Raw genomic sequence first — 21,654 nt, 5'->3', positions numbered from 1 at the left:
AGAGAGAAATGACAATTTTATTACATTAGAAATGATGGTGACTAAGACAACGAGCAAGGTACCACAATTTTGAGTGGAAAGACAACCTCCACTATCTCTCTCACACCATACATTGGTACTTGGTATTTGCTCAAGCAAACCTAATGCATCACTGAAGACATTGTAGTGCAGAACAGCTAGCTAGCCAGCTAGAAACAAATACATTATTTCTTACGTTTCAGACAGCAAACTCCGACGACTCACTTAGTGAGATAAGGTTTTGTTGTTGTTTATTTCAGTCAGCAAACATCAGCAGCTTCTGTAGTTCCTTCACTTGCATACATTATACAGCAGTACGATGGAAAAAGATAAACACTACAACATCTCGACGCGAGGAAGATACAGCTCAGAAATTCATTACAAAGTTGCGTATAATAATCGTGGTAAGAGAAATGAGAAAATAATAAACAGCGGAAGCAGGCAGAACCTTAGAAAGACGTATACCTGTATGACTTGTCACAGTGGTAGTTGTAAGGTGATCTTGTAAAATTCTTGTATGGTACTATGATCAATATATTGGTGCACAAGCACGGAAGTTATCTGCCATCGTTGGTCATCAATTGAGAAAAAACTAGGCTTGTGTTAATCTCCGAACTACCATTACCATCATTTCCCTCTGTTCTTACATTGGCAGAAGGATCTCCAGGAACGATGCTATTCGTTGGAGGCACATTGATATCGCAGTCTTGAGGCTGTCCTCCACGCGGTCCAGATTCCTGAAGCTGAAGCGCGTATTCTAAATTCCATAATACATCACCCATGGTTGGCCTATCCGCACCATATTCAGCCAAACATTTCTCTGCCGTTTCTCCAAACTTTTTCAAAGAGCTTGGTTTGATCTTCCCAACAAGATGGCGATCTATAATTTTCTCGAGCATGCCCTTCTTCTGCCATTCCAATGCCCATTCACCTAGATTCACTTGCTCCCTATCAACTGAGGGATCCACAGCAGGTCTAGCGCAAAGAACCTCAAAGAGCACAACCCCAAATGAATACACATCTGACTTATCAGTAAGCTGCTGCCTCCGGAAATACTCAGGATCAAGATACCCGAAACTACCTTTAACAGCGGTACTTACATGGGTTTCACTGAGACACGGACCTGATCTTGAAAGACCAAAATCAGCCACCTTAGGTACATAATTCTCGTCAAGCAAAATGTTAGTTGATTTAATGTCACGGTGGATAATTCCTTGAGCAAAACCTGTATGAAGGTAGTGAAGACCTCTCGCTGATCCAATGCATATTTCAAGCCGTTGCTTCCAGGATAAAGGTGGAAACCCAGAACCATACAAATGTTTCTTCAACGGCCCCTTTTCCACGTATTCATAAACTAGGATCATTTCAGACTGTTCTTCACAATACCCAACAAGTGATACAAGGTGGTGGTGGCGAATTTGAGACAAAACCGTTATTTCAGTCTGGAATTCTGGAAGGCCCTGCCGAGATCCAGGCACACCTCTCTTCACGGCAACCTTTGTGTTGTCCTTCAGGACCCCTTTGTAAACCATGCCAAAACCACCAGAGCCTACAATTAGACTTTTATCGAAATTGTTTGTCGCCAACTGTAATTCAGCAAAAGATATTTTCAGGAAATGATATCCATTTGTGCCGGGAGACACAAGTGTAGTCCTTTCAGACGTTCTACTGTTTGAACTACCTCCATATACGCGTAAAGGTGTCCAAATCGCACTTTCTGCAGGTCGGGGTTTCAGTTTCTTCTTCCTGCGTTTCAAAGCAAGCAGAAATACACCAATTGCAAAACAGAGAACAACAAAGCCTCCAACAACTGTGGCCACCAAAATCCATATACTTCTCTTCTTACGCCCAGTTCCAGCCCGTAAATTGGAAGCATTCACCATTCTCATGATCTCTGCCCCATTCAATATAGCATTAATCCTCATGGAACCACTCAGATCAGAAGGACCAACACTGATTTCTATCATCCCCGAACTATCTGAATCCACAACAAAATCAATATAGAGAGGAGATGCAAGCACGTTGGTTGCCAGCACCGATAGATCAACATCTCTATACGCAGCATACCCGTTGATATACACATTAAAGTACAACAAATTAAGTGCAGGACTAACAATGTCACAGAAGTGCAACCTAACCAAATGCCCGGAATTCGTATTCACGGGAAATTTCCATGTGAGATTAAACCTTGCACCTGTAATTGCCTTATCCGTATTCATCTCCTGGGCAGTCATATATACATTATCCGGGGCAATCTCTCGAGTTGCACCGCCCCTCTGATAATTCGGAGTATGCGTGGTGGAAGCGCGCTTCGCAGCCGATTTCAGAACAAGATAATCGACATCAGGGACCCAATCCCTCCACAAAGTATCATTAAAAGGTGTCAATTTCGAACCTCCAACATTAATCCTATAAAGGGTCTCTAAAACTTGTGAAGAAAGATTCTTGTATTCGACAACATTCGCACCCACCAATTTAGCACCGTAATCAAGAACAAGATCCTCAGGAGCTGTAAAAACTTCAATTGCATTTACATAGCAAAACCCAGAATTGCCCACAGGCGCAAACACAATTTCAACCACATTTGCATCAATTCTCATCACAAACTCTCTAATCACAGAGTCCCTAACATGTAATTCTCTCAACAGAACAAACCCATCAACGGAAACGCCAAAGTTTGCAGCTTTCAAGTCAAAACCCTGAGCTACAAACGGCGAGAAGTGAAAACGTACCAAGTGGGTCCCGGATTTCTTGATGCTGAAGGTGTAGCTCGAAGCCCTGGTGAAAACTCTGGCCGTGCGGTAGAGGGCAGGCGAACTGGGAGGTGGATTCTGGTCGGCAAGCGTAATGGATCCCGCCGCTCCGGGTTTGTAAGGGTCCGCCGAGAAGACCCGGTTGAAGACGGAGGCGTTGGAGGGTGAGCCGCAGTTGATGAGGTAGTTATCGGAGGGAGTGAAGGAGGCTGCGAAGTGGAGGAGAAAGAGCAGGGTTAGAGAGAGAAAGTGGAGGTTCATGGCGTCCATGGAAGGTGGCTGGAGCTCATGAGACAGTGAGGAGGAGTTGGACTGTTGGAGGAGCAGAGTCACAGTGGAGTCTGTCTCAAGTGGAAGTGTGAAACGAATGAAGGCGTTCTGTTTGAAATGTTTATATTATATTCAAGATCTTTTCGGACCTAACTGGAGGACATGTTGTCTTCTCTTTTGACATTTTTGGCCAAAGTCGGTACAAGAATTACAGGACTTCCAGAATCCGGCAGGAAAGCTGATGAGCTGCATTTTGAATAAAGCCAAAAGGCCCCACGTACTATCGAAGTCTTTTGCATAAAAACTATGCTTATGGATTGCACGGGTGGTTAAGTGAAGATAATATAGATGCTTTAGTAGTGGACGGTGATCCGTCTCTATGAAACTTTAAATATATATCCTTTTTTCCATGATTTAACAGTGCAATGTTGCGATTTTCAAAACAAATTTTTATGTTGTACTTGAAATTTTCTATTTAAAATCTTTGATGAAAACTAGCGAGATTCTACCGTGTAATCGGAATTATATCCAATTTTTTCTGCTATCACGTGATATGCATAAATTTGAGTGTTGTCGATAGAGATAAGAGAGCAAGATGTGCTCCAAAGTCAACAAATAATAGAGGGTTAATTAAAAACAGCTTAAATCCAAGGCATTGAAAAGCATTGATGCATGCCAGCTAAATGGAGATGGTGTGTCACGTTAGTGTCATTTTTCACCATTGCCTAAAGTCCCTACCTTTCATATGCTTATTAAAAGTATTTCTTTTAGGTCCATAGAAATTAAGGTGCGAAGAAAATACACCTCACGCGTCCTAATATAGGACTAGGAACATCTGCATGTTTCATTTTAAAGAAAATTAATGAAAATGGTTTGAAAATTTTGAGTTTTAACGATAAAAACAAAATAAAAGATAAAGTGAATAGTAACATGATTGACTTTTTAGTGTAAAAATATAGTTTTTCGTTAAAATTCTCTTTATTTTTATCTCCTGCAATATTGTGCAAGGGTTCTTGTCCATCCAACAAGATTGAGACAAATTAAAAATGTGGCAATCCTTTAGCCGTCAGTTCTTGTTGGATGGACAAGATCAAAATCTTCATAGTCTGCGTGCAGGGAAAAAAAACACTCATTATTTTTCAAAATATACTTTAAAAACAACAATAATATTTAAAATAAGTAAAATTTTAAAAAAGGTATAATAATAATAAAAAAAATCAATTACCACACGCGTGTGACAAAAAACTAGTATATATATCTATAAAGTCAGAAGGAAAAAATGGTTGATCATTCATAATTTCAAAAAAATACCCCTCTCTAACTAGAATTTTAAAATAAAACAATTTAATTTAAAAAAAAATCCCAACTAACAGAATAAAACTACCCATGTAATAGGCAGTTTTTCATTTTATTTTTTGAAATAAAAATATAAAAAAATATTTAAAACAAAAATAAAATAATAATAACCCGTAAAAAATAACACGTGAAAAAGTAAATTGCCGCATGCGTGAATGTTTGGCAAGATGCTAGTATGCTAATTAAAAAAGTTTCCAAATTTCGAACAGTATTCAATTACAGAGTGATTGGTGGTGGACCAAATTGTTGAAATTTGGATTGAGGTTGGTGGGTTGAAGTCGTTTTCTTTAGGACATTGCAATTCATAAATTGACACCTCTCACAAACACCGCATCAAAATTTGGCTTTGCCTTACAAATTATCATTAATTTATGAAGAAATAAAACTTGCTTATGTTGTAAATATGGTGGATGCTAACCACTAATCCACTAAGCTACAAGTGGGAATAAGGGCTAACCACTAATCCACTAAGCTACAAGTGGAAATAAAGGTTGTTTTCACTGTTTGATGAAGCTTGCCTCATATGACTTCTATTTTCTATATAAATACAAACCCCACACAACATTAAAGAGATAAGTTCACAGAAGAGGAAGAGAGAGAATAGAGGAAGATGAGAGGAAATAATAGAGAGAGTTATTTTTGTACTCCCATTATTCTAAATTAAATTATAATGAAAACACCATTGTTGCCCCGAGGATGTACTCCAGTCACACTGACTGTAGAGGAACCTCGTAAATTTTGTGTCTTGTTTATTTATTCCACTGCACACACCGTCGATTTTACAACATGTTATCAGCACGACCAAAAACTCGTAAATGTGAAATGTTTGGCTGATACCCAAACACGAGTTGTACTGAGGAGTGTTGGTGGTTGGCTATAGGTCTCAATCGAACCAATGATGCAGCATGTAAGATGGCATGTCCCTATGCAGAAACTGGCAATTTTGTTTTCATGAGCAGAGTGCGAGCTATTAATTTAAGCCGCTTGATAAATGCCTCTGCTAAACCATTTTGAGTATGACCATGAGGAATAGGGTGTTCAACATCAATGCCCAATGTCATGCAGTAATCATCAAACGTTTGAGACATAAATTCACCAGCGTTATCAAGTCGGATTGACTTGATGGGTAATCTGGGAACTATGCTCGCAACTTAATTATCTGAGTAAGAAGTCTTGCAAAAGCTACATTCCAAGTAGATAAGAGACAAACATGTGACCATCGGGTAGATGTATCAACCAAAACAATAAAATATCAAAATGGTCCACATGATGGTTGAATAGGCCCACAAATATCCCCTTGAATTCTTTACAGAAGTGATTGGGATTCAACATCAACCTTTAATTGTGATGGTCTAATTACCAACTTCCCTTGAGAACAAGCTTTGCAAGGGTTATCATTTGAGATAGCAATGTGTCTGCTCAGTAATGGATGTCTATTAGAGTTGGCAATGATTCTACGCATCATGGTAGATCCTGGGTGACCCAGACGATCATGCCAAAGCATGTAAACTTTTGAATCAATGAATTTTCTGGTTCATGACAGTATGTGATTCAACTGTCTTTATGTATGTATAATATAATCCACTTGTCAAACCACGCAACTTCTCCAATATACGCTTCTGGGTATCATTGGAGGTAATGTATAGATACTCCACATTTTCTGCACTTTTCGTTTCAATGTGGGATCCATTTAAACGTATGTCTTTGAAACTTAACAAATTTCGAGTAGATCGAGTAGCGTACAATGCATTCTGTATGGACAATATTGTTCTATTTGATAACATAATCTGGGCTTTCCCTGAGCCTTCAATTACATTTGATTGCCCTGATATTGTTGTTACCCTTACTTTTGTAAGCATCAATCTTGAAAAATACTTTCGATCTCGAAGTATTGTACGTGTGGTTGCGCTGTCTGCAAGACAAATATCTCCGCCATTGCTCTTGTTTTAAGAATGACCATAGTGTTTATCCATGCTTTCTGAGTAAGGGGATCACGATTAAAAGCAATTTATAACAGGAAATTTAAATGCCACTTTTATTGAATTTGAAATGCAAGTTTTAAACTACAAGTTTAGTACATCAAACACAAACGATTCAGTCGGACCGGTACACTTCATTCCCCCTTTCCACAATAAAGTATGAGACATTTGGTTGATCTATATCAAGCCTTCATTAAGGAGAAGGGTGTTGAGACCAATTTTCTCGACCAGGCTAAACCAATGGATATACCTGATCCAGTGTGTGACTTATCAAGGTTGTGTTCCTGTAATTTCTCGGAGATATCAATAGATAAGCTTTATTCCATTCAATGTATTGTGCTAAATACAATAAAGCATATACATGAGTTAAAACAAATAGGATGAAGCTTTTACAAAGGTTGTTTATGTGACGCCTCAGTACTCAGAAGTACCCCAGAAAGGGAAGGCACCGAAGGTTGATTACTTGGAGCCTCTATACTTGGTAAAACTCTGGATGATGAAGGCAATATGTGTCGTTGGAATAAAGACTCGAGCCTCTGATTGTCACTTTGAGTCCGACTTTCGGATTCCAACAGCTGGTGAAGCTTTTTTTTCATGCTCGTTGAGTAATTATTTGTAAGCATGTGTAACACTCTATTCTTGTGCTTGAGCCCTTTGATCTCTTGTTTAAGACTTGTCACCTCAGCTATCAATGATTCAACTTGGCGAGTTTGAGCAAGTAAGTGTTGGCTCATATTGGAAACAGAGCCAGCACACTGAACATTGAGAGCCAATGAGTCTTGAACGACCGACTCATCATATCGTTTTGAAAAGATTCTGTTATCCTTTAGAGTGAGAAGATTCATAGCTACCACTGTAGCGGTTATATTATTCCTCATCACAGAGTCTCCAACTGTAAGAGGACCATTAGAAAATGAGAATGACTGGCACCATATATTATCCTGATGTGACTCGTCGGTATTCTTCCCAAGACTCAAATCTAAACAAAGGTTAAATAGGCAAGCCATTTTTAGAAAATGATGAAGAAGAAGAAGGTCAGATAAATTAAAATCTCATAAATATAGCAGAGACAATTTTCACAGGTGGGAAATCTTCAAAGTGCAATTTGAATACAATTGATACCTCCATAAAAGAATAGGCAACGTGGCGACCTGTTCAAAAATCGAAGAGACGCTGCTCTTTGAATTTCAAAAGCTGGATTTCCCTACATAAAGTTAGTCAACATTTTTCAGACGCAATCTCATCTTTTCGGATATCACGTGCAACTTTGTCAAAAGATCTCTGACAGAGTTGAAAATGCGTGAATTTCACTATTCCAACTACAACACTATTGCCGACAAGCGTAAATGACAAAACCACATCCACACCACTACCTGCTTTGGAAAATTCCTATATATATCGACTTTCATCCTCTATGGCAAGGCACACATCTAAAACGCCCAACTCTATCTCATTGCCGAAAATGCATATGCAACCAAACTTCTCAACATACTCAATTTTCTTCCTATGCGAGAATACCTCTTCAACCAAGTCCCTAAAAATGCCAAACTTATTTCCTCAGCAAGAAACCCCTTTCGATAAAAAAGGTTTACACCAACATCAAAATCTTATACTCTTTCTTTCAAGAGCAAAAATATCTCATATCATCAGGGACGAAAACAAGACTATCTCATATCATGCAATCTCTATGTCATTTCCTTTGCTCTTGCTCTTACCTGCAAGACAAGGAGAAAGAAAGCAATCGATCAAAACCTGAAATCAAACTTCCAGTCAGGAATCGACTGCCTGGAACCTTTCCTAATTGCTTACCTAGCATTGCTCTCAAGTAGCCATCTTCTCTTGCAGTATTTGTCACCAAGAAGTGATGGACCATCCAAATGCAAAGGTTGCGCACCATTTATACTATGCAAGAGATTGAAGCAGAAGGATCAACGATGAGCCTATGGAATCCAAAGGGAATAAATTGGTGGTTGACTGAGTGATTGAAAAGCCATGCCTTGCCAGCCCTTCAAGAAACATTCCAACGCAGTTCAAGATAAAGCTATGGAAAGTCAACAACAAGTAAAACAAGTGAAAGAGGTATATCATCTTTGGGCGAATCATCAACCTAAAGAATTCAAAATCAAGGGGAGAAACTCATCAGGGGGAACACCCAAAACAGATTAAGATTTTAAGGTTTTCCAAAAGAAGATGCCACATCTGCCTGGGAAAACTAGAGAACATACCACTTCTACCTGGGGACAGATAAGGCAAGTGAAAATGATTGGAGTGGTAGCCAGCAGCGGCGTCACAACTTATGGCCATCCAAGGGGGAGTGTTGTAAATATGGTGGATGTCCACGCTGACCACTAATCCACTAAGCTACAAGTGGGAATAAGGGTTGTTTTCACTGTTTGCCGAAGATTGCCTCATACGACTCCTATTTTCTATATAAATACAAACTCCACACAACATCAAAAAGATAAGTTCACGGAAGAGGAAGAGATAGAAAAGAGGAAGAGGAGAGGAAATAATAGAAAGGGTTATTTTTGTACTCTCATTATTCTAAATTAAATTATAATGAAAGCACCACTGCTGCCCCGAGAATGTACTCCAGTCACACTGACTGTAGAGGAACCTCGTAAATTTTGTGTCTTGTTTATTTATTCCACTGCACACACCGTCAATTTTACAACAACATAATATTATTAATTATAATTTTATAAGATCACAATAACACAATTATTGCTCCTCAGATGATGTCAAGCATCAATAGAGACTGTTTTGGCCATATTTTGTATTGTGCCAATATAGTTTTACTTAATTTAACTCGTTTTTCTTGTTACATTAGAAATACTTGTTCATATTTTGAGAAATCACCCGATATCTTTAAAGGATACTTATTCATAATTTTCAATTTTTCATATAAAACAAAATCTTAACCGATTTGTCATATTAATTCTTTTGAAATCATCATTGATTATCTCATCATAACTGTGTTAAGTTTTAAATTCAAAATAAGTTATGTGATTATGTTTAGGGCTATTTCAGACTTTTTGAGCACCTTTTCACAAGGTTTATTTTATTTTATTTTATATACAAGATATATTTACATTAGGGTAGGAGAATAGATTGGTTGGGGACTTTTGACCTCCTTTTTATAACTTATCTACTTCACTTTGGTACGAACCAAAAGATTTTGGCTAGTAGAAAAAATATGTTGCATTCGTTTCAAAATCTTTTTACAACATTAGGCTCATTTACATGAAGTTTAACTAACTATAAGCTCAAGAATTCAATGTGGTCAATCATGTCGGAGTTGAAATGTTCGAAATTTTAGAAGAATTTTTTTATGAATTTAAGATGAGATGACAAAATAATGATTTAGAAAAATTAACATGGTAAATCGGTTAAATTATAGTTCATATAACAAATTATAAAAATAAAAAAAAAAGAAAGTGTATAAGTTCATGTGGCTTTCAAAAAAAATTTCGACACTGCTTATCAATCACAACGACGTCGTTTAACTTAGTCTGCCTTTATTCTCTTCTACTTCCGCTTGAGACTCCTACATTCGTAGCCGGAGCATCAACCCAGCTTCCCTGCTCCGCATCCTATAACGCTAATCTTCGACTCTCTCTCTCTGCGACGGCCGGCCGGATTGCTTTTGATAATTCCCGCAGGTACCAAACTCTCTCAAAAAGTATCAATCTTTTAAATTTCCGATGCTGTACTTAGGGTTTTGTCTCAGATCAATGTATGATTTAGCTTTCCTTACCTGGTAATTTCAAATTGTTGTAATTAGGGTTTCGTATCAGGTCAACTAAGGGGGCTCAAATTTATTGACTATCAGGTGCAAGAGTGACTCTGGTAAATTCCAGAAGATTTTTATCTGCTTCTTGTGTGCTGGGACTTGAAGTTGAACTGTCATCATATTCCCCTTTCACTGTAATGGTAAAATTGTTTTCCAAGCCTTTTATTTTTCTTGAACTCTTTCAGCCCATATGTTTAGAAACCATTTTTCTGTTGAGATATGTAACATATGATTATATGGTAAATTTACGATGCATGGACACGGTGGTATCCCTCGTATCCCCGTGTCGTGTCGTATTCCCTTTTGGTCGTACAGCGATTCTTCTTGTTAATTTGATGCATCCCGTGTCGTGTCATGTTGTATCCCTGTCTGTGTCCGTGTCCGTGTCCATATGTATTGTTTCTGCCTTTTGGTTATTGCATTGTCGGGTTCTTTAGTCTCGGGAGTTGTTAGAGCTGGAAATTGAACCTTTGAGAGGGATGGAGGGAGGGAAACAGACGGGGGTAATTTGATGAATTGAAAAATACTGTTTCTTTAAGCTCTTACAAGCTTGATCAAATGCAAGGCTACTTAAATGCAAAGGATTTGTCCATCTTTTTATTTTTCGTGGTGCCCGCTATTTGATATGTCTTGGTGATTCTGTATGTTTTTGTGGGTTGGGGGAGATATGTATCTTTGAAGCCCCTGTTTGGGACTACTTATGGTGATTGGTGACTCCGAAAATGGCCCTTGATTTTGTTGTTTTCTGTATGAACTTTAGACCTGAATTATGGGCCATTAGACCTGATAGTCACACTCGAAGGTGATAGGATTTCTGTATCCGCGTAACCAAGGTTTTTGCTCTGGCACTTTTGTATGGCCAGAACAAAGCTTTTGCACGGAGTCTCCTTGAAAGTGATTGCTTTCCGAAGTAAAAAGAGAATAAAGTGATTACTTATTGTCCCATTATTGAAAACCATTGGTATAAACATGCTATATAATCTGATCAACATGTGGAGTAAATTTGTCGCCTAGTTCATATTTGATGTTAGACAGCGTTACGGAATACTGAATTGAGTGGTGATGACTGATGCAGGATCCTAATGGTTCTTCTGATGAAAAGAGTGAAAGTAGAATCTACATTGGTAACCTTGATCTGAGAATAACGGAGTAAGTAAACCTTGAATCTTTGTTGCTCTAGTCTAGTACCTGCGAGGCCGTGATACTTAATATTGATCCTGCTCTTGCATTTTCCAGGGCTGCTCTAATTAAGATGTTTGCTCCGTTTGGGAAGATTATAACCGAAGACTTTCTGTGGCACACCCGTGGCTGAAAGCGCGGAGAGCCACGGGGATTTGCTTTCATCCAGTATAGCAGCAGAGATGTAATTCAGTCGCTTGTTTTTCTATCAGTTGTGTTTTCAAGCAATTCCTGATTTCCACAGTTAAAGTGAGCATGCAGGAAGCAAGATTGGCCAAGGAGAAGATGCATGGGAGACTAGCATGTGGACGCCCGCTGGTTGTCCGCGTTTCCAGTGACAAGTACTTGGTAGAACCAGCAGAGAATTCTTCCAAAGGAGTGGGCGAGGCCACCAAAACAAGCGCTTCTGGCACTAGTTCAGGACAAATGAGCCGGAGCTCCAAAATAACAGCAATCAAGAACAAATTGAAGGCTCTGGAGGAGGAGGGCTACAGCGCCAAGAAGCAGAAGCAAGAAGCCGACACGTCTTTGCAATAAGAATGTTGCTTCCATCGACAAAAGATAAAAAACTAGGACGCTAAAATCTGCTCAATTCCAAGTTGTAAACTTCCTACACTTGGCCCAGTTGAACATAATAGTAACAGTACAGTTGATTCAGTTTGGGATTTACAAAACTATCCCAGCTTTAGGAGTTATTTTTCTGATTCAGCAGGGTATATTTCAATCAAACTACCTATCTGAATCATTTCTATGTTGGTCTACCTTTCTAGTATGCGTTTTGAAACGATATGCTTTTACATGGGGCGTTCTTCGCAACCGGTATTCTTCGCAGTGTTGGGGGGTAGCGGGAGCATATGGAATGTCATCAACACCGCGCCTGGTATCTTTTTCCTTGCTCTAGTTCAAGTAACTGTCCATCTTGCCGTGGTACTTGGATTGGGAAGGAGGCTACTTCGGTTAGTTCAAATAATCGTCCAATGTCGGAGGGCCAACGACACCAGCGGATTGGCGAGGTCCATAGGATGGGATTCTTTGGTTGTTCCTGCAATCCTTGCGGGCAGTTTTGGAGTTGCCATTGCAACACTTCTTGGCATTGGTTTTGGAATGATAGTCCTCAGACACTTGTAGAAAATTTAGTTTACATATTATTACCATATCATCTTGGTATTAGGACGAGACTTGGCGCAATAAAAAGGTTACAGATTTGAATTCTAGAAATAGCCTATTTGCAAAGCAAAAAATAAAACTGCATACTATAGAGGGTTTTTTTTTTTTTTTTTTTTTGAACTCTTGCAAAATAGGGAGCCTTGTTAGTTTGGGATCGCTTATTTGACATCGCATAATATATTTGGTCATTTATTTTTTATTTGGGAATTGTTATTGGCACTCCAAAAATCTCATTCTACACTCCAAACTTTCTATATTTGAAAAGAAAATACACTTGTGCGGAGTGTAGAATGAGATTTTTGAAGTGTTAATAACACTTCCCTTTTATTTTCATCCAAACAGGAAAATCTTTGGGCTTTGGAATAATTAATTAATTAATTAATAATGAATGTTGACCATCAAAATATGGATAAAGCATTCCGACAATTAATTAAACATGGAATAAAATGAATTGAATAATGCCATGGAAATTGAAATTTTAAATTACTCGTATAAATCAAAATATTAAATGATGTGATAATTGATGATTGAATTATAAATTAAATATCGATTAACGTGTTTGTTTTTTTATTGATGACATATCATTTAATTTATAAATTTGATTTAAAATTTTAATTTCTAACATTATTCAAATAATAATTATTCAATATGACAATCACATTTTTACGTGGTATTATCAATCTAGTAACGTTGTAATACGTGTGTCTGTCTATCATATCGAAAAAACATGATTAACGTACTGATCTTGTGTTTATGTCAACTATTATGGTGTACGACCTGTACTACACGGCTCGAATTCAGCCATTGTCAACTGTAATTTCATTACCCCACAAAAAAAGTCTACTCTTCTCTCTAATCTAGTAGTGTTGCATGTGGCATATTCCATATGGTCATACAGAAACCAAGTTGTAATTGAAATTTTAATATTCAAATTAATTTATGGTGGTCGGATAATATTTCATTTTTCAGTTTCACTTTTTATAAAACTGAAAACTAAAATCTTATTTGATAACTAATTTCAGATTTTTTTTTTAAATGAAAACCAAAACCAAAAAGAGAAAAACAAAATAATATGTATCAAGGTTTTGAATCTCCCTTGGTTTAAATAATTATGTTTTTATTTGTCAAACATTTTTATTGTACTACAATATATTTATACACTAAGGAAGTGAATAAATAAATTAGTTGCGAACTCAACATTCCTGATATTCGAACCTAAACTTTTAACTTATAAGTAAAAAGGAACACAAATGAGGTGATATAGAGCACGTGTAGCTGTTGGGTTTCATCAGGGGATAATGTACTCTTATACCATGAAAGAAGTTGAGATCCGACTATAAAACCAATTGACAATACAAAGAGTAGCTCAATTTATTTATAAACTTATGCAGTGTCCGTCCTTCCATCATGATTCATTCTCAAACAAAATATTAAGTAATTATGTTCACATCATACCTTTTCGAGGTTGGAAAGGTTGGAAATTAGAGTCCGAAAGCATTTTATATGGAAAATTTATTAAATTATTGAATTATGAGTGAGAACTGTTATTCACATTTAAAAAAAATTATTACAAGTTCTTCATAATACACTCGAATTTAACTAATAAGTACTCTCGTGTTAAAATTTTAATTACATCATTATGCACTCTTCATCACTTGAATTTATCTGATAATTCTTCTCATATTAATCCCAATGTGCATTCCTAAAATACTTACATTTCACTTGAATTGATTTATTAGTAGCTCAAAGTCCACTCTAGCAATAATTGGATTGACAAAATTAAAAATAGCGTATGATGACGCTTTTGGAGTGTGAATAACATCACCTGATATTGTCGTGTAACACGTTTATCAAGGAGTTGTAAATGGGCTTGACAAATGCCTCTCTCCTCAACCCTAATGTACGGTCAACCCTCGCCTATAAATTGCAAATCCAATAGTGGCACTGTTGCACTTGCACAGCAGAAGACTGTATATTTCTGAATAGCTAGCTTCTCATTGACACTCCTCTCAAACAGAAGGATGAGCAACCAGACAGTGTCAATTTTAAGATTGATTTTCCTTGTGGTGTTTCTTGGATGGCTTGTGATTTGGATCATGATGCCTACAAAAACCTACAAAAATGGCTGGATGCCCAACTTACAAAGCAAGCTCAATTCTACATATTTTGGAGAGCAAGGTTTTGTTTCTTCCTTAATTACAGTTGCTTGCTTAATCAATTTAATTAAGGTTGATATTATGCTTAAAATATAACCTTGTGTTGTGTCATACTAATTAATTGCAGGGGTTAATCTTCTGCTCTTCTCATTCCCAGTGATGTTAATAGCAGCTTTAAGCTGTGTTTATCTCCATCTCCAAAAGAAATCAATTAGGTCACCATCGTCCACAAGGTTTTTACACTATAATACAACTTCTATACAAATTAACACATGATAATTCTGTTAATATATATGATCATCGTTGACTGGTGCAGTACTACTACCACCGGTATCAAGACAAATCGATTAGCATTTTGGAGACGTCCAGTGGTTGTGAAGGCTCCTCTGGGAATTGTCACTGCAATAGAGCTCGCTTTTGGACTCATGTTTGTTTCACTCTTGGTCTGGTCTCTTGCCAATTACTTATACGTCAGCTTCGGCCACCTCCATATACATATGCCTGGCGAGAAAGTGTAAGCATGTACAAATACATATACTTATACATATATGTATGTATCCTTTCTTAAATGCTTTTTAAATGAATGATATGATCACTTGATTTTTTTCTTTTGATTTTAGTCAATTAAATTCATGTTAATTGAGAGTGATTATATGACAGGTGGGAAGCGAAGTTTCGAAGTGTGTCATTGAGATTAGGTTACATTGGGAACATTTGCTGGGCACTTCTCTTCTTCCCTGTAACTCGAGGATCTTCGATTTTACCTCTCTTCGGGCTCACATCCGAGTCAAGTATTAAGTATCATATTTGGCTCGGCCATCTCTCGATGATCCTCTTTGCTGCACATACCGTAGGGTTCGTCATCTACTGGGCCATGACTAATCAGATGGTTCTGGTAATTAACTAAATTCAATCATTTTTTTTTATCTTTAATCAATTCGTTCAGTCTTAATTACTCTTGTATATAGCTAATAGCTCTTAGCTTAATTTGGTTGTATTGTGCACGCGATTCATGAAAATTATTCGTCTTGTTTTCTAGTTGTGAGAAGAGAATCTCTAACCTCATTTAGAATTTAAAAAGGGAAGAATTTAAAAGAATTGTGTGGTTCAACTTAAATTCAATACCATGTCAATAGCTAGGGCAGCAGCGAATCATTATATGAAAACATATCTAGACAACAAGGACAAGAATTAGGGAAGATATCTTTTTGGAATTTTCTCACACGTGATTTCTACACCCTTATTTAGTTCATGATGATGATATGTATCCTAACCAAATGACTTCATGCATGATGATTATTTTTTAGTTATGTATATAAATTCTTATAAGTAGTAGTGCACATGACTTGTGTTTCCATGGAGAAATGCTCATATTCCACTTCTTTCGAATAACGTATATCCATTACCAATGAATTTCACGATCACGGCTATATATTCAACTAGTGGATCGGATAGGCAAGTAAATACAGCTTCAACTAGATTGATTCATCAGCATGATTAACTCGATCCATACATACAAATGGCTGGTATACTTAACAAATTATAGTTTTCATCATCAATAAACATGACAATAAACTATACTGACTTTTTGTTTCTTTAATCTTTGGATGATATGAGATTTGAAGTTGAAAAAAAATTTATCTCATCTTATCGTGGAAGAGAAATATCATTAAATTAATAGCTAGTTGATATTATAATTCATTGGTAGTCTAGCTATGACCAAATGCGGCTTGATCAATCTGCATGGTTTCAAAATAATTAGAAAATAATTAGGTTTATTGATTAAAACCTTATTCATTTTCAAATGAAAAAATTAGTATCCGGTCCCTAGTTAGTAATGTTAATTGATTGAAATCTTATTAGTTTTCAGATTTTGATCCAAGTCCCAAGCACTAATGTAATAATGAATTTACATGTCAGTTATATAATTTTTTAAAATAAAAATTAATAATTGATTTAGAATTTTAATACTCACACCTTTATTAAACTCCTAACTAATTTTCAACTCAAAACATTTCCAAAAATAAATAATAAATAAAAATAAGTTTGTATATATCCATTAGCTTTTTTAAGAAATGTTTTCAATTTTTTAATCTTATATGTACCCATTCATGTAATTTTTTCAAAATTTTAATCTTATAATGTACTCATTCTTAAATATACCAATTTGTTATATGTAAAATGTACCCCTGTATATATATAATCTATTCAATTTTTTTCTAATCCATTTTTAAACTTATATGGGTACATTCTTTTTTCTTTGATTTGAGAATGTATCCATGTCAAGTTTAATCGAAGAAATTTACCGATGTTATTAAGCCTAACATCTTCTTTTTTTTTTTTTTTTTTTTTTGTGATTTTGAAGAATGTACCCATGTTTGGGTACAACAAATTTTTGGTTAATTTTGATGAATGTACCCATGTTACACACACACACACACACACACAATAGTATAATTTATATTCGAAATTTTTTAATCCCACAAATTGTGGGTTTTTATTTAAAATCTCATTAATATAAACAACCATAAATTTTTATTTTTAATTTAAAAAATATAGTAACATAGATAAAAATAAATTATCACATTAATTTCAGACTTTGATCAAAAATTGAAAACCAATAAGGTTTCAGTCAAAGAATCTTCATAGCTAGGGACCGCATCCAAAGTCTTCCTTTTCAAATTTTGATCAAGATCCTTCGGTTTTAATAAACGCATTAATTATTCAAAAACAAAATATTTACATGTCAAGATAATTAAGTTTCATTTTTAAATAGGTAAGTGTTATTAACACTCCTAAAATCTGATTCTACACTCCCACAAGTGTATTTTTCTTTCTAATTATAGAAAGTTTGGAGTGCAAAATGAGATTTTTGGAGTGTCAATAAGAATTCTCTTTAAATATATTCATTTAGTGTTAGAAACGTTACCCTTGATATATTATATTTATGGCTAAACTTTTTATCATATATTTCTATTTCTAGTTTGTACCCATTTTTAATTTGCAACCATTTTTTAAATTGTACCAATTTTCTTTTAAATTTTAATTTGCACCCATATATTAATTTCTTTTTGTCCCTTATTTTTTAAACTTTTATTTGTACTCATAAATTTTTTAACCTTTTATTTGCACCCATAATTTATTTATGATGCACCCTTTTTTTTTTTTTTTTTTTTTTTTTTTTTAACAAATGTACCACTTTGTTATATGTAAATGTATCCCTATTTTTTTTATAAGTACCATTTTTTAATGTAAAATGTACCCATTTTTTAATGTAAAATCTATTTATTTTTTAATCTAAAATGTACCATTGTTTTTTTTACTATAAAATGTACCCATTGTTTTCTATATAAAATGTACCCACGTTTTTATGTAAGTGTACCAATTTTTTATATATAAAATGTGGCCAAATTTTATTATATAAATGTACTCATTTTCTAAAAATAAAATAAAATCCCATTTTTCTATAATCTAGAATGCACCCATAAGCAATTATTATTATTATTATTTTATCAAAACCCATAAACAATTTTGAATAATTAAATTGGTAGTGTAAATGAAAGCCAAAAAAAAAAAACAGTTGAGTCTTTATTGGTATTATTGCATCTCTTTTATTATTATGTCATTTATGTAGCAAGAGAGGGATTTCAATAAAAACTAAAATATATAAGGTTTGAGTTTATAACAGTTAGGGATTAAGGACCGCAACTAAATTATCCCTAATCTTAATATGCTTTGAGTACTATAAAAAATACGGGCAAGTACACATTGCCGCCACTCACATACGTTTGTGTAGTACAAGAACTACCGGTACTAGCACTCCCTGTCCAACTAACTTACTACAAATTTACTTAATTAAGAGGTTATGGTCAACCCTTTAACATGTGCTGGACGTTAATTAATTGCAGCTGCTTCAGTGGAGCAAAACCTACGTATCAAATGTAGCTGGGGAGATTGCAATTGTGTTGGCAATGGTCATGTGGATCACAAGCATTCCCCGTGTTAGGCGTAAAATGTTTGAACTGTTTTTCTACACTCACCATCTCTATGCACTCTACATCTTCTTCTACGTACTGCATGTTGGTGCTTCCTACTTCTGCATGCTCCTCCCCGGCATCTTCCTCTTCATCGTCGATCGATACTTGAGATTTTTACAGTCGTACCAACGAGCCAGGTTAGTCTTAGCTCGTGTTTTACCATGTGGTACCATTGAGCTCAACTTCTCCAAGACCCAAGGTAATTATCTGTCATTAAATATTTTAATATCAACTTTGTAGCTTATTCATATTATAACGCGTGTATTAGTAACGTTTTTAGCTTTAGGCATCATTAAATATGTCACATTTATACTTGTTACGTGTTTCATGCGCATCTATTTATTCATAATTTCATATTATATGGTAGGTTTAGAAAATATCAGCTATTATACCCTAGCTAGGTTTGGAAAATATTAATTCTATCGCTCACTCATATTATAATGCATTAGTCTACGTGTCATTGTCATGTGTGTTAGGTATTGGTTTATTAATACTATATCCTAAATTTTAAAAATATGAACCGTGTCATTCACCTATATTATAACACGTGAATTTATACCATTACTTTTTTGTTTTCTTTTAGGATTGGATTATAATCCCACTAGCATCTTGTTTATAAACGTGCCAAGCATATCCAAGTTGCAATGGCACCCATTTACAGTGACTTCAAACCCTAATATGGAGCCACACAATCTCAGTGTTGTCATCAAGAGTGAAGGCGGTTGGTCTCAAAAACTCTACAAGCAACTCTCTTCAAATGTGGATCAAATCCAAGCTTCTGTCGAAGGACCTTATGGTCCCGTTTCATCTCATTTTCTAAGGCACGAGGCTCTGGTGATGTTCAGTGGAGGGAGTGGAATCACTTCTCTCATTTCCATAATCCGTGAAATTATTTTCCAAACCACCAAACCCGATTCCCATTTGCCACGTGTGCGGCTTATATGTGCCTTCAAGAACACAGATGATCTCTCCATTTTACAACTCTTGCTTCCTATTTATTCAACCCCTTTTGATTTTTCCCTCGTAGATTTGCAAATTGAAGCCTATGTCACGAGAGAGACAGAGCAGCTGCCGGCATTGGCTTGGAAGCCCATCCAAACGGTGTCGTTTAAGACCGACTCGTTGGCCTCACCCATTTCTAGTGTTTTAGGTCCAAACAATTGGCTATGGCTTGCTGCAATAGTGTCGTCCTCATTCTTCTTGTTTCTTGTTACTTTGGGACTTATCACTCGTTTTTACATTTACCCGATTGACCACAACACTGGTGAAATTTACCACTACTCTTTTACCTGTCTCTGGTACATGTTTCTGGTCTGTTCTTGTATTTTCCTGGTATCTAGTGTAATTCTTCTTTGGTGCAAGAGACAACAAAATGCCTTGGAAGGGAAGCCAATCCAAAATGTGGAAGTACCAACTCATGACATAGAACTTGAAGGCCTTCCACACCATCCTGAAACCTTAATTGCTCAAAAAGCCCAGGTGCAGTATGGAACAAGGCCTGATCTCAAGAGTAAGTTAATTAATTAATTGCGCCTCTAGTCTTAATTAGTAACTAATGAGTTATTTGCCACTAATAAGCTTTTTATCCAACTTATTCTGTATCCCTAATTTAACGACCATTTTCTTGTTTATGTTCTTGTAACGACACATTTTTGGATAAGTGATAAATTATTGTTTTTGTTTGCAATCCAGAAATTCTGTTGGAGGCCGAGGGATCTGATGTTGGAGTGTTGGTGTGTGGGCCAAGGAAGATGAGACATGACGTTGCCAAAATCTGTTCATCTGGTTTGGCAGATAATTTGCACTTCGAGTCCATTAGCTTCGACTGGTGATGCATGCATGCATGCTAGTTTCAGTCTGAACTACTGCTGTGTAATATAATTTTGCCTTTATTATAACGCTCAGTAATTGTCATTCATGAGATTTGCTTTCAGCACCTCTCGTGTCGTCTTTAAAGATGTGTGAACGTAAAATGTTTATAGATTTGTAATTTCTTTCTTTTTTTGGTTGGGTGGAAATAAATAATTGATGTATCATAATTTGTAATCTATTGTACAATGAATGTTAATTACTATGTAGCCATCATCAGCCATGGCACTTGATCATTTGCAGAAAACAATGAGGTATATAATAATGGAATATTCATATATTCATGCACCTTTTTACCTATCAAAAATACTGCCGATAGTGTTATAATACAAGTGGTTGAATACTTTAAAAATAAAAAATTCAACCTTGTATTATGACACTTTGTATAGCGGACTGTTCTTGGCACACTAAAAAATTTCTCCACTCACGCATCACATAATCCCTCTAAACCTTGTAATTGTTATTTATGTACTATCTTTTGGCCGAAGTGGCCGGACGAGCCTTCATTGTATCAATTTGTCTTTAGGTTTTGAAGTTTTGTCAATTTCCTGTTATTCCATGGGAACGGGAAGATCGGTTGTTAATTACTTGAGCTCTTAGTTAAGTTATTATAAATAAATGAAAATGATTAAAAGCTATGGTAATTAACTGGAATGTTTACTATTGCTTACTGAGTGAAGTTATGCATTGGAGAATTCAATAATATATTGAATGTGGTCCAATAACTCAGTAAATATAGGGTATTGAATTTCTATCCACCCGTTTTTGGTTCGAAACTCCTCTCTCCTTTAAATTATTCTAATAGTTTTAAACCCTCTCCTCCCCTTAGTATTATAAATTTTAAAAAATAAAATAAAATCAAGGATGTGAGATATGAAACGGGCGTGGAATCAACTATGCCTCCTAATCAATGTAGTTCCTAGTTTTACATTTTGTTACGGATTCACAACCTCCCTAATTTTCAGTAAAGAGGAATGTCCTCATTCCACAACAATGTGACATTATTTAACCGTATAAACTCCATAATCAGAAATCGTTCATTTTTTTTTTATCATCATCTAAAAATCATTTTTAAAA

At 35.8% G+C, this 21,654-nt stretch overlaps 2 protein-coding genes and 1 pseudogene across 2 annotated transcripts; 2 read left to right on the top strand and 1 right to left on the bottom strand.

Moving 5' to 3' along the window:
* On the bottom strand, positions 1-3,296 carry LOC137734049 (probable receptor-like protein kinase At5g24010). The gene has a single exon (XM_068473306.1). The coding sequence runs from the start codon at positions 3,039-3,041 to the stop codon at positions 576-578; it is 2,466 nt and encodes an 821-aa protein (XP_068329407.1). The 5' UTR covers positions 3,042-3,296; the 3' UTR covers positions 1-575.
* A 6,650-nt stretch (positions 3,297-9,946) lies between these two features.
* On the top strand, positions 9,947-12,005 carry LOC137735348 (uncharacterized; annotated as a pseudogene).
* A 2,531-nt stretch (positions 12,006-14,536) lies between these two features.
* On the top strand, positions 14,537-20,738 carry LOC137735231 (ferric reduction oxidase 4-like). Its single transcript, XM_068474640.1, has 7 exons — positions 14,537-14,693; positions 14,799-14,895; positions 14,988-15,185; positions 15,332-15,566; positions 18,580-18,907; positions 19,292-20,218; positions 20,401-20,738. The coding sequence occupies exons 1-7, from the start codon at positions 14,537-14,539 to the stop codon at positions 20,538-20,540; spliced, it is 2,082 nt and encodes a 693-aa protein (XP_068330741.1). The 3' UTR covers positions 20,541-20,738.
* Positions 20,739-21,654: the final 916 nt, after the last annotated feature.

This window comes from Pyrus communis, chromosome 5 (assembly GCF_963583255.1).
Source record: "Pyrus communis chromosome 5, drPyrComm1.1, whole genome shotgun sequence".
NCBI classification, from domain to species: domain Eukaryota; kingdom Viridiplantae; phylum Streptophyta; class Magnoliopsida; order Rosales; family Rosaceae; genus Pyrus; species Pyrus communis.
Note: the sequence above shows the minus strand (reverse complement) of the source record. Positions and strands in the feature narration are given on the sequence as shown.

Coding starts and splice junctions, on each gene's coding strand:
- LOC137734049 (XM_068473306.1), bottom strand. CDS start 3,041: ATGGACGCCATGAACCTCCACTTTCTCTCTCTAACCCTGCTCTTTCTC.
- LOC137735231 (XM_068474640.1), top strand. CDS start 14,537: ATGAGCAACCAGACAGTGTCAATTTTAAGATTGATTTTCCTTGTGGTG. Junction 14,896..14,987: donor AAATCAATTAGGTCACCATC/GTCCACAAGGTT, acceptor TGACTGGTGCAG/TACTACTACCACCGGTATCA. Junction 18,908..19,291: donor CAACTTCTCCAAGACCCAAG/GTAATTATCTGT, acceptor GTTTTCTTTTAG/GATTGGATTATAATCCCACT.